A 17060-nucleotide genomic window follows, 5' to 3' on the forward strand; every position below is an offset into this window, starting at 1 on the left:
TATTCCTTACAGTCTAGTGGAAGGTTGCACCAACCCAATATTAGGATCGGATATCGGCCCTGATATCAACATTTCAGCTGGATTGGGGATCTGTAAAAGTAACTGATCCGTAAGACACTTCCTTCCCCTTTAAATTTTTGTGACACAGGCTAGTTCATGCGTGCCGAACGTAATTCTTAGGGTACGTTTACACGGCAACACTCCGCAAAGATTTCTCCTTTGCGTTATAAAATCATTCCGTGTTAAGACGAAGCCGCTATGATAACGATCTGCGTTAACATGAGTCCGCGAGGACGGCTGAATACGCTGTAGTGGCCATGCCAGACCAGTAGCTGGCGATGTAGAGCTGTAGTGAAACAGTGGCGGTAAAACACGTGCCTGCGCACAAACGATTTCCGGTTTAGACAGCCTTTAAATGAGGAGAAGAAGAAGAAGAAGAGGCGGACAACACTATTTACAAACAACAATGGCAAGTGGTCGTACAAAGACGCAGGACTTCTTTGTCTGGACAGATGAGCTGAGCACAGTTAGCAGCACGTATGTTGTTCTGAAACCGGCCATTGTTGTTGTGGTTGTTCCTTCTTTTTCTGCAGCTTTATTGTGTCATAGAGGCTGGCAAACCAGCTTGGAGGCGCATTACCGCCACCAACTGGCCTGGAGTGGGTTAACTGGCGGTTCTTGGGCTGCGCACGCATGCGGTGACGTCATATTTTACCCCGGAACGTTCCGATTCGCATTAACACGGAGCTGAAATGTGGAGCGTATCGATAACATTCCACCCTGGACCCTGGTATCAAAAGTTTCCGGATTCAGGCACTCTAGGCACCGTTTCCATGTTAACAGAAGGCTAATCCGCGATGAAATCTTCCCGGAGTCGATTGAATCCTACGCCGTGTAAACGGCCCCTAAAAGTAAAGCGATGGACCTGTGTGAGGAGGACATGGTGGGTTACATAGCTGTGCCGGACGATATGCCACCCCCCGACACACACACACACACCGCTCACTGACCTCCATCTGTGAGTGGAGTGATGTACAACAGTAGTCGCTAACGCACTCACATGTACAACCCCCCCACCCCCACCCCCACCCCCACCCCCCCCCCGTTGAGAACCTCTGCTCTAAATCAACAATATCGGATCGGTATCAACCAATACGCAAGGCCTCGGCATCGGAACTGACAAAATTCAGATCAGTGCAACCCTAGTTTTATGAAATGTATTATTTGAATGTACCCAGAGTTTGGACTGAACTGTGGGAGGGAGGCTTCAGCTTTGCCCCCCCACCTCAGCTTTAATTAGAGCTGAAAATACCAGAACTCATGTTAATTCCAAGCTTTTCGTTCCATCCAATTTTTTAATCTATTCTTGAATTTTATTCTTTTATTTGGGTTTTATTTATTCTTCTGTATAGCACTGTTTTCTTTTTTGTACAGTTTCTATGTCTTTAAATCTATTCTGCATTTTATTCTTCTATTTTGGTTTAAATGATTCTTCTGTACAGCACTTTGGTCCACTGCAGTTGTTTTAAAGTGCTTTACAAATAAAGTTGGATTGGATTGGATCTTACAGACAACACAGCGAGAGTCAATTGGACAGCGTCTATGTTTTTAAATTGCTGTGACCTGAACTACATTTGCACTTTAAAAAAAAACGCCAAACTTCTTCTGTTATTACTAAATTACTGATTGTTTTTAATTTATTGTTATGACCTGTCTTTTAAACCTGTGTTCTTTCATGGCGTGTGCTGCTGACCTCTGACCTCTGGGCCAGGTCACCCTTGCTAAACAGATCTTGATCTCTATGGGACTCTATCAGGTTGAATAAAGGTTTAATACAAAAAAAAATTTAATTTGCTACACATCAGTAAAACTCTACCATCAACACAGTGACTGAGTCGGTGAAGACCACAAAACTTTAACTGAACTGGAGCCGAGAAAACGACAAACATCTCCATTTACTCTAAAGAACCAGGAATATCTGACAGGAGTTCAAGCACCAACATGAAGGACACTGGAGGGTTTCAGAGCATCATCTACGACAAACTAATGTCACGTTTAATGTCATGAATGATCCCTTCTAGTTTTTTTCCACATGTTCATACACAGATACAATAATGAGGGGACATTATGTTTTTTTCAGATGTGTCTAAATCTACCAGAACCTTAAAGAAAATGTCGTTAAAGTGAAAATAAATCCACAACGTTTAGTCAAACAACCCCACAAAACCCACAACCACAGCTCCCAGGATCCTCTGAAACCCTCTGACGATCCTGTTCTGATATTTTAAACCTTGAATTTCAAATATGTTTAAGTTCAAGGGTCAAATACAGACCAGTCTGACCTCAACCAGGTCAGACCAGTAAAATAACAACACAATGACCTAGAAATAATGTCAACTCTTCATTTAAATGTACAAAGTAAAATTCATGAAGATGTTCACATTTACAAATTATCCTTTAAAAAATGTGAATAACATGGACCTGAAATTTCTTAAGAAAAAACAGTGCAATTTTTTATACTATTCTGTCTCAGTTTATCATTTCCACGTTCTTTATAACTTAGACTACAACAATGAGAAAACTATTGAGTTGCCATTATAGTTTATTCTCTTCCTAGAGTCCTGGTTCTGATTCACTTTAGATACTATTGGTCTGAATGTAGAACCTGAACTAACATGAGTTCCACATCATTGATTATTAATATCTTCAGTGTCATTTTTGCATTTTACTAATTCCTCCCACAGGCCGGACTGGACCCTTTGGGGGCCAGTTTTGGCCCATGGGCTAAATGTTTGACACCCCTGGGTCAAACAGACCCATCCCATCCTCTAACTGAGTCCAAACACTCACCTCCATGTTGGTGTCGGTGCATCTGGAGGCCGGACACTCATCAGACCCAGAGGACTCGGTGCAGCGAAGGCGCTGGTCGTCCCCGTCACCATGGGGAGGGCCGTGGGGGTCACAGGTCCTCAGAGAGCGGCTCAGAGCACCACCCCCCTCAGCAAAGACAGATCTGGGCTCGGTTAAAGTCCCACCCCCCTCTGAAGACTCCTCCTCCTCCTGCTGGTTCCCCAGACGACCAGAGGGCGTCCCCGGTGTCTCGGTGCGTCCCAGTTCAGCACATGGAGTTGAAGGTCGTCCTCTGGCAATGGGGGCGGGCCCTGACCTCTGTTTGCGTGGTTCCTGGAGGAGGCGGCAGAGGAGCAAGGCCTTGTCCACATCTAAATCCTGCCTGTGATGGAGTTTACGCACCGTCTGATCTCCATGTAACTTATCATACAGCGTCAGCAGCTGCTCCAGCCTCGTGTACGTCGGACCGTTCACCTCCTTTGACAGTAGACGTCGAGGCCAGTCCTTTTGGCTCCGCCCCCTGGACCTCAGCTCCACCCAGGACCTCAGCAGCTCCTTCTCCGCCTCTTCACGTAGGAGCCTCAGCTCCACACTGAGGCGTTCACTGGTCTGCAGCTTCTGGTTCTTCTCAGCTTCCAAATCAACACGAAGCCTCCGGACCCGTCCAGCATAGTCAGTCCGGCCCTGGCGTGGAGGCGCAGACGCCAAAGGGTTAACGCTGTCCTCCCTCATTACGACACATTCACAGAGAAACATGCAAAGAACGAAGAAACACACGCATTTCTAGAGAACGGAGTGGAGGTCAGATGGAGATTCATGACGGATGGAAAGACATGCAGAGATGACAGCAGGTCACTGGAAAATGAAACAGTGGACGAGGTCAGAGGAGGCTGAGTTAGATGTGCACAGACGATACAGACCGGGGGTGTCAAACATACGGCCTGAGGGCCAGAACAGGACCACCGAAAGGTCCAGTCTGACTCAGGTCATTAAAATTACACTTAAGGATATAAAAATCATTTTAGTTCAGGTTCCACATTCAGACCAGTGTGATTTAAATGGATCTAAAACCAGTAAAATAAGAACAGAATCACTTATAAATAATGACAAACTTACACTTTAGTCTTTGTTTTAGTGTAAAAAAGTAAAACTACATGAAAATGTTTACATCTACAAACTACCCTTTAAAAAAATAATTATATTGTTGTTCATAAAAAATGAACCTGAAATTTCTTAAGAAAATTAGTGCAATTTGACCAACATTCTGCCTCAGTTTATCATTTACACATGTTCATTTTTTCATACAGATACAGTGGATCTACAAATACACACAACATTCAATAACAGACAGAATATTGGTACAATTCCACTGATTTATATGAAGACAGTTCAGGTTGGTCGTATTTGTTCAGGTTATTCGCATATTTTAAGAAATAATAGTTTGTAAATGTGAACGTTTTCAGTAATCGTACTTTTTTTTCCTTTTTTTTTTACACTAGAACAAAGAGGGAAAAAAATGAGAGTTGTCATTATTTATAGGTTATTCTGATAATATTTTACTGGACTGAACCACTTCAGATTGTATTGACTGGCAGTGTTGGACCCTTTGACAGTCGGTTTTGGCCCACGGGCCATATGTTTGACCCCCCTGTTACAGATGATGGATGCAGTGACAGAACAGCATGACAGAAGAGTTAAAGTAATTGAAAAACACACATGGACAGACCTCTGCCTTAAACATGAGGTGAATGATGGAAAGTAGTTTAACATGAGTACAACTTAAAGTATTTAAATTATATAGATTTATCCTATGTGATTTATCCTTATATGTGATTATATACGATTTATTGTTATATATGATTTATCCTTATATGCGATTATATGTTATTTATCCTTGTATGTTGATTCATCCTTATATGTAATTTATACTTACACGTGATTAACCCTCATATATATGTGATTTATTTTTATATGTAATTTACCCTTATATGTGATTATGATTTATCCTTATGTGACTTATTCTTATATGTAATTTATCCTTAAATGTGATTATATGTGATTAATCCTCATAAATATGTCATTTCTTCTTATATTACACATATACTTCAGTGGTTGGAATCCTCCGCAGGTTCTACTATAAACCTTTAAAACTTGTCTTAAATATAAAGTTCTTGCTGAAAATATTCAGATGAATGAGTCTCGTGCCAGATGAGAAAGTTCTCGAACCCCCAGATCAAAGACACCGATGAAAACCCCCGTTACCCTAAATCCACGGTGACTACCGGAGCAGGAAGAGGATGCAACAAGTGACAGAACAGCTCCAACCTACAGTTTACCCCATCTGAACTTTAATAAAAGACTAATTATCAAACAGCCTCCTGTCACATATTTAACGCGGACAAAGAGTCTGTATCGTTAAGAACCGGAGGCTAGTTAGCCCGTTAGCTGCTGTTAGCTTACCGTTAAGTTTTCCGTCCACAACTTGAACGAAACTCATGTCAGACTTGAACATCTTCACCGCCCACACCTTTAATCTTTAAACTTTCAGACATTTGACACCGGTAAAAGTGTCTCTAGACCCGGTATCGGTGGGTGTTAACGGTCCACGGAGCCGCGGACACGGGGTTTGTTTATGTCCGGCGGCGTCACACACGGTCCGAGCTGCGTTCACGGACACCGGTGCGTTCACGGATACTGATTTATTCACGGACCGAGCCGCTGCTTTCACGGACCCTGACGCCTTCAGAGACACTGATAAGTACACGGACACTAATGTATTCAGGAATAATGATGCCTTCAAGGACTGGGTGTCTGTCCCGGGGCGTCGCTGCCTTCATGGACACTGCTGCATTCAGGGACAGAGTGTCTGTCCAGGCTGCTGCTGCTGCGTTCACGGACTATTCTGTACTGACCCAAGCAAGGATTCTGCCTTCAAGGACCCTGGCGCATTCAGGGACACTGATACATTAATGGACTCTGATGCATTCAGGGCCATTGATGCATTCAGGGACAGTGTGTCGGTCCCGAGACATTGAAGCATTCAGGGACACTGCTGCCTTCACAAATACTGTTGCATTTGGGGACAGTGATGCCCTCACGGATACTGCTGTCTTCACGGACCTTGATGCCTTCAGGGACAGTGTGTCTTTCCCGAAGAGTCGCTGCTTTCACGGACCCTGATAAGTTCACAGACAGATACATTCACATGTATTCAGGGACAATGATGCATTCACGTATTAGGCTGCTATGCCATGCTGGACACTGATGCATTCAGGGACAGTGTGTTGGTCCCGAGATATTGCTGCCCTCAGGGACACTGCTGCCTTCATGAACACTGTCGCATTTGGGAACTGCAATGCATTCATGAACACTGTTGCATTCAGGGACACCGATGCCCTCACGGATACTGCTCTCTTCACGGACTTTGATGCCTTCAGGGACACTGTGTCTGTCCCCTAGTTGTTGCTGCCTTCGGGGACCCTGCTGCATTCAGGGACACTAGGCCATCGAACTTGTCAAAAAACCTGAAACACCACGGAAACTTGAAACAGAAAACATCAGAGACTGAACACAGAGAAAAATTTGTTGAATTCAGGTTAATTAACAAATTCAGATTCACAGGTTGATGATTAACGAGTGAAAAGAAAATGGACAAAATTTGAATTTACTGAACATCAGGCATTTAGATGAGATAAAACACCAACCTGAGACATCAACACAAACACAACAGCTGCAAAAATGTACAATATCAATAAAACACCAATTAATCACCTAAAATATAATTTTTTAAGGCATCAAACGCATCAAATATGATCAAAACCCTTCATCCTCCTCATGTTATAAATCTTTGCTTCAATAATAAACATCATTAATCACAATATAACAAACCGAAATTAAATATAAGCAAAAAAATTAACAAAGAAAAAGACAATTAACAAATTTAATAAATAAAATACATGACGTTTAAGCATTTTAATCAACGTATACTTAAATAAATGATGGAGTCTTGCTGTGTTGTACAAGAAAACATATTCAAATGATCCATTTCTTATTTGTTTGTCTGTTTGTTTACTCAAGGATAATTCACATCGATAAACTCTGACGTAAATCTGTCAGTATTAGTCTAATTTCCATCTGTCATCCTTCGGCCATGTGTTAAATTAACAGATTAAACCGGATTAAAACCCTAGTGGATGGAAACGCAGCATGAAAACAGTGTAAACGGATCAAATAAAACACATTCATACAAAGAACACATTCATACAAAGGAAGCAGGAAAAAGGAAGATGAACTGGTAAAAGTTTAAACTGATCAGAGACGACGCAAACAGTGGATAAAACATACGACTGAGCGTTGACACAAAGAGTTAAAACACATAAAAATAAAGACCGACATAATGATTAATAATAAAAGGTATTACGTTTTTTTTTTTTAAATCTCCATCTTTTAATACCATAAACAGAACATGTTGACATAAAAATTCAGTACCTTCATCAGGTAGAAGCTCATTTTTCCGACGGTTCTGAAAGGCATCATAGTCCCTAAGATGTGAGTGGTCCGCCCACTAGTGGTGACATCCTGTAACTGCACCTCCTGCTGCTCAGAACAGACATGAAGACGAGTTCTACCTGATGAAGAATGACACAAACACTCATTATTTCCTCCAGAACTCTTTGTGTTTAACTCTTTCACAGAGTTAAAAGTTAAATCTGACCTGATCCGACTTTAACAGAAGCACAAAAACATCCTGAACCACGTATTTTTAGTCTGAAACGTGATGCTGCTGCTCATATGACACTGAGACGACCAACATTAAAATATTCTTTTACTTTTTTAAGTGTAACAGGTTTGTGGGCTGAGGAGGATCCAGGTCAAACTGTTCAAATGGATTCAAGATCTATTTACATGGGTGAAAATTTACCATTTATTGAGTGAAATTCAACACTGAGGTCAAACAGTGTAATGTATGCGTTAATACAACAGATCGGATTAAATAACGTAATAAAGGTGTGGAAGTAACACCACATTTTTTTCATTACGTTACGTTAATTTGCTGCAGGCATTTGCTTTTGTTGGTACTTGCATTGTGTTTTATTTATGTATGAAATACAACGGTCATTCATTCATTCAAAATATTTTCCCTTTTCTCATGAAATTATTGTGATTTATTCTTATTAAAAAAGCATAATTGGGTCAAAGGTGATTAAACATAAAAAAGGAGGAGAGTCTAAAAAAAGAAAAGGCTAAAAAAAAATGTTTAAAACAGGCACAGTTCCAGGATCCTGTTGATATTTTTTATTTACATTAAAATCTAAAATTATTATTATTATTATTATTATTATTATTTATAAATATATATATTTTTTTATGTTTTGGACCGAAATCGAACACAATGTTTGATTGTATTTGATTATTTTGTCTGAGTTTGTTCTTGATATAATGAAAGGATTACAATCAACATTATTTAAGGGTTAAATACTTTATAAACTGATCATATATAACATTATGACACAGACAGAAGTTGAATATATTGATTTTCAGTTCATTTTCGTTCATATTGTTAACTATTGTATCCTTTCTCATTCTCATATTTCTATTTATTTGTTGGTTAGTTTAGTCTGTTATTTTTTAAAAATATTTTTGTTTATTTTTTGGTCATCTTATTGACAATCATGGGTTTATTGTTTGGTTTTTTGTTAATTTTGTTGTATATTTTGTTAATTTTTAGCTACATATTTTTTGTCCATTTATTTAATGTGTTGACTATTATATTCTTTCTTATTTGTTACATTTATATTCATTTGTCATAGTTATATTTATTTGGTTTAGTTTTTGTTTATTTTTCTTCATTTTTTGCTCATTATGTCAACAATCTTTTTTTTTTTTTGTTGATTTTGTTGCATATTTTGTTTATTTTGGCATTTTTTGCTCAGTTTTGTCCATTTAGTTGTTTTTTATGTTTATTGTTTGTGTTAAATAATTTTTTTATTAATTATTTTTATTTAATTATTATTTTTATATAGTTTTTCTTTCGCACTATTTTCATTCAAGCACATATTTTTCTTGCATTTTAATCTGTTACTGTCTTAAATAATTACTAATCTATAATGTAACTATACCTATAACCATAGCAAATAAATATAAATATAACACCTAAGAAAGAATATAATAGTTAACAAAATGAACTCTGTTTACTTGTCAACCTTTTATGTATCATTACTGATATTTAGTTGGTTGGTTTTGTTTTGATTTCACTGTCTACAGGTTCAAAATAAAGATTTCAATCAATCAATCAATCAGTCAAAAACTCAATAGTCACAATGAACAAATGGACAAAATGCACAAAAAAATTGACAAAAATAACCAAAATACACAATGAAATTAACAAAAAATAATACTAACCCCCCCAAAAAACACAAATGTCAACATGATAAAATGACTAATCTAATCTAATCTAATCTAATTGAATTTAATTTAATTTACAGAACAAATTAAGTGAAGAAATGAAAAAAATGGATGGTTGAATGGATTTTAAATGGACGTGTGATGGTATTAGTTGAATCTGACTGATTTAATGTTGGTTTATTGTCAAGTTTGAATTATTTTTTTGCCTTTTCTTGTATTTTTTTGTTTGAAATGATGTTATGGACTGTGGAGTTTAAAGGGAACGTCATCTTCACTTATTTCTGCTTTTCAGACATGGATCTGCTCATAGTTTTCATTCGGTCTGTATATTTTAATTCTATGCATTTAACATTTAATCCTGCAGCTAAATTCAACTTTAAGGTGATGAACCCATAGATGCTGCTTCTGTGGCCGTTCACGCGACTCCAGGCGTGCCACTGACCCAGAACCCAGAACCCAGGCCCGTCTTCAGCTTGAACCGTGAATGCTTTCGTTTCTGCGTCAGGTCAGATTTCTTCTCACGGTTAAATAAGTGGAATTGTCATTGTGTGTCTGCGTCAGGGCTTTGTTTCATATGCAGGCGTGTCACACAACAAGAAAACAATGATAATGGAGCTCAATGAGGACGAAACCAGGAAGGTTAATGGTCCGGGTTCATCGGAAACGCTCCAGGGGAGAGTCCCAAACCCAACGGTGTCATCACCTACAAATGGAAAAAAAAAACATATGATCTAATACTGAGGACAACAGAGTACAGACATTAACCCCATAAGGACTCAGAACAGGACGCATTTATTTCGGCTGATTTTACAAGAAAAGGGTCCGAAAATGTCCTGTTTTTAGCAATTATTTTAACTTTCAATATCTGTCCATTAATAATAATAATAATAATAATAATAATAATAATAATAATAATAATTATTATTATTATTATTATTATTATTATTGTTATTATTATTATTATTATTATTATTATTATTATTATTATCATCATATGTAATAAATGCTTAAAACAGTGTGTTTTAGAAAAAAAAAAAGATTTGAATTATTATTATATTTATCATGGTATGAGTTTATAGAAATAAACTTTCAACTATTTTCCATGTGTTCAAACATTTCAGTTTGTCTAGATCAGTGTTTCGCAAGGGGGGCAGTACTGCCCCCTAGGGAGTGCTGGGAGAACATTGGGGGGCATTTGGAATAACAAAGCTGGGGGGGGGGGCTGACGGTGAAACTGGGGACGTTAGTATGTATAAATATCAATATCAGATAGTGTGCTAGTTCTGTCACTACCAGAAAAAAATTATGTTAAGTCGTTCATTAATTTAATTGAATGACGTAAAAGAAGCAACGAGACAAAAACAAAGAAACACGAGCAACAAAACAAGATGAAAATGAAAATATGAAAATAAAAAAACACAAAATCTGTTGAGCTTGTTTTCATGTGTTACAGTGTGTTTTTTATGCCTAGGTGTGAATTTATCCTCGGCTGCAGGGTATTGTCATCAGGTGGTCGTCCGTCTGTCTGTCTATCTGTCCATCCATCCGTCCATCCATCCGTCCATCCATCCGTCCATCCTTCCATCCATCCATCCATCCATCCATCCATCCATCCATGACACACATCTGATTGGTTGATGTCGTTCACTTTTCCTCCAATAGGAAACAGCACTGGTATGTTTTTATTTTTTTCATTCTAACCCTGATTGTTCCGTTTCTTCCTGTGCTGAACATGACGACACTATTTCAGATAATTCTGTTTTTATAGTTTATTAATACATCTGGTTCTATCTGGTTTTCCAACACCACTGCTTTCACAGTTACTTTAGTTACTTTAACATGTTTGATTTGGATGTGAAGGGACTTCTCAGGTTAAATCTGTTTCCTGAGGACATGTTAAATTCATGTTTTATTCTGTGTAAACCTCTGTTTTCCACATACAGATCAGATCTCAGACATTTACACCATTTGATGAACAGACTCATCAGGTTTTACCGTCTGTTACCGTCTGATGTTTAACCTCTGACATATTTCATCTGAGGTTATTTTTACTTCATGTTGCGTTTAAATGACTCAATCAACAGGAATTCACAGTTCCATCTGAAGTCTGGATCTGGAAACACTTCCTGACACTTTCACTAAGGTTTTGTACTGAGTCGGACAGAGGTCGGAGGTCACATACCTTCACTATAATCATGGTCCCCGTCTGGCTGAGGCCGACCACCGGGGGGCGCTAGAACCTGCACACACTCAGAACCTGGACCCTGGAGACAGAACCAACAGGGATGAGGACGTGGATGCAGGGTTTAACAGTCGGTGAAATCAGGACCTGGTTCCACTGTCAGAACCAACATTAAGGTTAAAGGTTAAAGGTCAACTCACTTTACTATTACATAGATTAAATATGATTAGATTAGATCAGATTAGATAAAAATTGATAAAATTTGGTTAAATTATGTTAAATTACATTAGATAAAATTTGTTAGATTACATGAAATTATCTGATTAGATTAGATGAAATTAGATTAGATAAAATTTGTTAGATTAGATAAAATTAGCTGATTAGATAAAATGAAATTAGATTAGATTCAATTAGATAAAGTTACATTAAATTAGATAAAATGAGACCAGATTAGTTAGATTAGTTATTGAAGCCTCTGGGTAATTAATATTACAGTTGCAGCACAACATCATATATACAAATATAAGAAGAATTAGAAGAAAAAGAGAATAATAATAATAATAATAATAATAATAATAATAATAATAATAATAATAATAATAAGAAGAAGAAGAAGAAGAAGAAGAAGAAGAAAACCGCAGTAAAAACAGCCAATACACATTAGAAATACTAATGGTAATGAATATTAAAGGTAGTAATAATAGAATATATTGGTCTGAATGTAGATCCTGAACTAAAACCAGAGCCTTTACATTAGTTGACAGTAACGGTGTAAAAAGGAGCCGGTGTTTATTCGACGGAACTGTTCGGTCATTGTCTCTTGTTGGAGTTCATGTCTTTCATAACGTCCCATAAGCTGCGTTATGCAACGACACAGCACCACTATTCTGTTACAGAAACAGTACAGAAACATGTGGGTTCAGGTTCAGTTAAAGAACATATTGTATTTCACAGATGAGTCTTTTCTTTTCTTCTGTGTGTCTATATGTTCATACCTGTGGAGTTGAACAACCATATGATTATAGGTCCCACTCTGATACTCCACAAAACTGACACTCTACTGTCGACTGAAGGGGTGTTCGTTACACAGGTTCGTCCTGGAAACACTAACTCTTAAAACTATAGAGGTGTTTTGCTGTGTTTATTTCTGTTTGTCTTTTAGTTTGGACCATCAGTCTGGAATAAAACTGATCCGTCTATACTGAATATGACACGTCTTCATGACCCACGTGAATTAATCCAAGGCTGATGGTAAATGTGTGGATGTTTCTGTAACTCACATATAATCCACCGTTTCCCAGACTTCACTTGCATAAACATCCTGGGTTTGTTTTCACGCTTCCTAACAGGAATCTCACCCCCAGTGGACGTTTCCAGACGACTGTGAATCCAACTGGGAAAGCTGAAAAAGGACCTTCATTGAGTCTCTTCTCCCTTTGAGGCTTTTATTTGTAACGTTCTTTGTTTGGTCTTTTCATGTCGTCTAAAGCACTGACCAGACGTTTGGACTCATTTACCATAAATGCATCCACCTCCACTCCGATAACACTGGGGAGAAAACACCAAGACAAAACAAATGATAAAACTGATGAACTGGAATAAAAATGATAAAACTGATGAAATGGAATCAAAATGATCAAACTGATGAACTGGAATAAAAATGATTAAACTGATGAACTGGAATCAAAATGATCAAACTGACGATCGGCTAATGTGTCCAAGATATTTAATGACAGTTTTATTTTGTATACACATGTACAGAAATCTTGCGTTTGAAAGAATCCTTCTATCGTCAGTGTCCCAGTTCTACCGTGGCAAGAATTAAACTAAAGAAACCTTATAACTTATTGCAACTACATGTTTTAGGAAAATCCAAACTGAAACTTCCCTTAAACCACAGTTCTTCAGTCTGTACATGGGGCTGTTTGGTTTGTCTCTCATCTGCACAGTTTACACAGTTTGGTTCCATCTCTGGGTCCTCAGGTCAAAAATATGAGATTTGATCCAGGTATGTCACACTGACACTGATAAAAGCTGCTCCATATGACTCAGATCAGTGGATCTCTTAACTTTTTACCGTGGAGTACCCCTTGAAATAGACTTTTTACAGTGGAGTACACCCTGAAATAGACTTTTTACAATCAAGTACTCCTGAAATAGACTTTTTACAGTGGTGTACCCCTGAAACAGAGTTTTTGCAGTGGGATACCCCCCACTATATACTTTTTACAGTGGAGTATCCCCTGAAATAGACTTTTTACAGTGGAGTACCCCTGAAATAGACTTTTTACAGTGGAGTACCACCTGAAATAAACTTCTTACAGTGGAGTACCCCCTGAAATAGACATTTTGCAGCGGAGTACCCGCTGAAATAGACTTTTTACAGTGGAGTACCCCCTGAAATAGACTTTTTACAATGAAGTACTCCAGAAATAGACTTTTTACAGTGGTGTACCCCTGAAATAGAGTTTTTACAGTGGGATACCCCCCACTATATACTTTTTACAGTGGAGTATCCCTTGAAATAGCCTTTTTACAGTGGAGTACCCCTGAAATAGACTTTTTACAGTGGAGTACCCCTGAAATAGACTTTTTACAGTGGAGTACTACCTGAAATAGACTTCTTACTGTGGAGTACTGCCTGGAATAGACTTTTTACAGCAGAGTACTCGCTGAAATAGACTTTTTACAGTGGAGTGCCCCCTGAAATAGACTTTTTACAGTGGAGTGGCCCCCGAAATAGACTTTTTACAGCAGAGTACCTGTTGAAATAGACTTTTTACAGTGGAATGCCCCCGAAATAAACTTTTTACAGTGGAGTACCCCCTGAAATAAACTTTTTACAATGAAGTACTCCAGAAATAGACTTTTTGCAGTGGAGTATACCTGAAATAGTTTTTACAGTGGGGTATCCCCAGAATATATACTTTTTACAGTGGAATACTCCCTGAAATAGACTTTTTACAGTGGAGTACCCCTGAAACAGACTTTTTACAGTGGAGTACCCCCTGAAATAGACTTTTTACAGTGGAGTACCCCCTGAAATAGACATTTTGCAGCGGAGTACCCGCTGAAATAGACTTTTTACAGTGGAGTACCCCCTGAAATAGACTTTTTACAATGAAGTACTCCAGAAATAGACTTTTTACAGTGGTGTACCCCTGAAATAGAGTTTTTACAGTGGGATACCCCCCACTATATACTTTTTACAGTGGAGTATCCCTTGAAATAGCCTTTTTACAGTGGAGTACCCCTGAAATAGACTTTTTACAGTGGAGTACCCCTGAAATAGACTTTTTTTTTTTTTTTTTTTTTTACAATGGAGTACCCCTGAAATAGACTTTTTACAGTGGAGTACCACCTGAAATAGACTTCTTACTGTGGAGTACTGCCTGGAATAGACTTTTTACAGCAGAGTACTCGCTGAAATAGACTTTTTACAGTGGAGTGCCCCCTGAAATAGACTTTTTACAGTGGAGTGGCCCCCGAAATAGACTTTTTACAGCAGAGTACCTGTTGAAATAGACTTTTTACAGTGGAATGCCCCCGAAATAAACTTTTTACAGTGGAGTACCCCCTGAAATAAACTTTTTACAATGAAGTACTCCAGAAATAGACTTTTTGCAGTGGAGTATACCTGAAATAGTTTTTACAGTGGGGTATCCCCAGAATATATACTTTTTACAGTGGAATACTCCCTGAAATAGACTTTTTACAGTGGAGTACCCCTGAAACAGACTTTTTACAGTGGAGTACCCCCTGAAATAGACTTTTTACAGTGGAGTACCCCTGAAAGACTTTTTATCCAAGTACCCCCATTTCTGACTTCAGAATTTTTGATTGAAAAAAAGGAGTCCAAATGTGTTCCTGTGGCAAAGGTGTCTGTTTATATTTACAAAACTTTGTAAATAAATAGCATATATTTAACTGCAATACAAACAAATAACAAATTTTTATAAGTAAATTTTGTGCCAAATATAAACTGAAAAGTGCCCTCTGTCATTGATAAGAAAAATAAATTGGTCATTCATTAATAAATGAACCTTTCATCAACATAAAATAATTCCTTATCTACTCAAATTAACTCATTTTGAATCATATCAAATATAAATGTTCTTCAAATGTTACCAAAGCTTCAACAAGATGATTGACAATAAAACTATTATATGAATGTATTTATTGTGTTTCATATTTCAGCATTAATTTCATTATTTTTTTATTTTATATTCGGTACATGATGACTTATTTAATGGCTTTTTCCAAAAACATTTCCATTACCCCCTGGGCTCCTTCCAAGGACCCCTGGGGGTACAGGTACCCCAGTTGCTGGTCACTGCTGGTCGTGTCTTATTAAACGTCCCAGAATGTCTAATATGTCAGAGGACATGTTGTGTCCAAACATTAGCACAGATGAATCTGTTCTATGTTCTACTAAAGTTTGGAGTTAGACCCTGCAGCTCAGACTCATTCATAACCTTTTAATTCCTAATCCCTCTCTCATTACTTCTATAGAATTTCCATATTTGTCTTTTTTTTTGTGTCTTCATAACTTCAGCCGTTTGTCCCTTTGGACTGATTCTGTCTTTTTTAGTAACTGAAAGTAGGTCAAGTTGAACTCCTTTTATTCTGGAACTGTCGTACTTGTAGACCAGTGTAACAGAACAGGTGGTGGTTCTGGTTCTGGTTTTGGATGGTTTAGTGCCTCTGAGCTCAGCGTTGTAGAATCAGAACCCATACCCAGGTGAGGGTTTGATCCGGTCCCAGTTCACACAGAGTCAAAGCCACAGGGATTGGACTGTTTAAGGGTGCAGTTGTCCTGGAAACAATCACCGTTGACCATCTTTTCATTATTGTCTGTTCTGACACAGCTTTGGATATGTGTCTGAATGTGGTGGCAAACACGTGAAGAGTCCGACACATGGCGTCGCACGCGACCGCCGCTCAATACGACGTCACCGCGCAGATAAAGTCACGTCCTGATGGTTTTCAGATGGAACATGACAAAAACAGACACAGACACACATGAAGGAAACTTCTATTCTATTCTATTCTATTCTATTCTATTCTATTCTATTCTATTCTATTCTAAAACAGGTTCACAACTAAATGGAGATATATTATGATCAAGCCTCAAACCATCAATGCTCAAAAACCATTTATTATTTTATATTATCCTCTGCATTTCTTCATTTTTTCAGAGTAAATCCTGTATTTTCTTATATTTAATTCACTGATCATGGAGATGTTCATAAAAGCTCAGAGTAAATTCAAAGGTTATGTTATCAGAAACAGAGAAAACAGAATAAAAAGTGACTTTTTCAGTTAAATAAATAGGTTAAAATATGTGTAGAAAAAAGTAACGTGAACCCAAGAAAATGTAAAAAATAAATAAATAAATAAATAAATAAATACAAATAACATAAAAATTAACTCAGAAATATATTAAAGGCTAAAAATGCAACAAAAAAAAAAAAAAAATCAAAAAATTTTGACAGAATGACACAAAATGAGATGATACTTAATATTGTTTCTGATCCCTGATGTTAAACTTCGATCAAACTGTTTTTGTTTTTTTTTTTCCTTAGAGGCTATTAACACAGTACTGTGGCTCCAAATACAGGTT

General features: G+C 37.7%; 2 protein-coding genes across 3 annotated transcripts in view; one reads left to right on the plus strand and one right to left on the minus strand.

Moving 5' to 3' along the window:
• tspoap1 (TSPO associated protein 1) overlaps positions 1 to 5522 on the minus strand; it is a 102984-nt gene extending 97462 nt beyond the window's left edge. The window contains exons 1-2 of one of the 2 annotated variants that reach the window (XM_030153191.1): positions 5311 to 5522; positions 2851 to 3705 (exon numbers count right to left, since the gene is read on the minus strand). In XM_030153191.1, coding sequence (XP_030009051.1) covers positions 2851 to 3606 — 756 coding nt within the window. In that variant the 5' untranslated portion in view covers positions 3607 to 3705; positions 5311 to 5522. The remainder of the gene's footprint in view (positions 1 to 2850; positions 3706 to 5310) is intronic. The other variant, XM_030153193.1, reaches the window with a different exon arrangement.
• A 10833-nt stretch (positions 5523 to 16355) lies between these two features.
• Positions 16356 to 17060, plus strand: part of LOC115432612 (scavenger receptor cysteine-rich domain-containing group B protein) — a 30872-nt gene continuing 30167 nt past the window's right edge. The window contains exon 1 of the mRNA XM_030153519.1: positions 16356 to 16405. Within this exon, the coding sequence (XP_030009379.1) occupies positions 16356 to 16405 (50 nt within the window). The remainder of the gene's footprint in view (positions 16406 to 17060) is intronic.

Source organism: Sphaeramia orbicularis, chromosome 14, assembly GCF_902148855.1.
Source record: "Sphaeramia orbicularis chromosome 14, fSphaOr1.1, whole genome shotgun sequence".
Classification (NCBI taxonomy): domain Eukaryota; kingdom Metazoa; phylum Chordata; class Actinopteri; order Kurtiformes; family Apogonidae; genus Sphaeramia; species Sphaeramia orbicularis.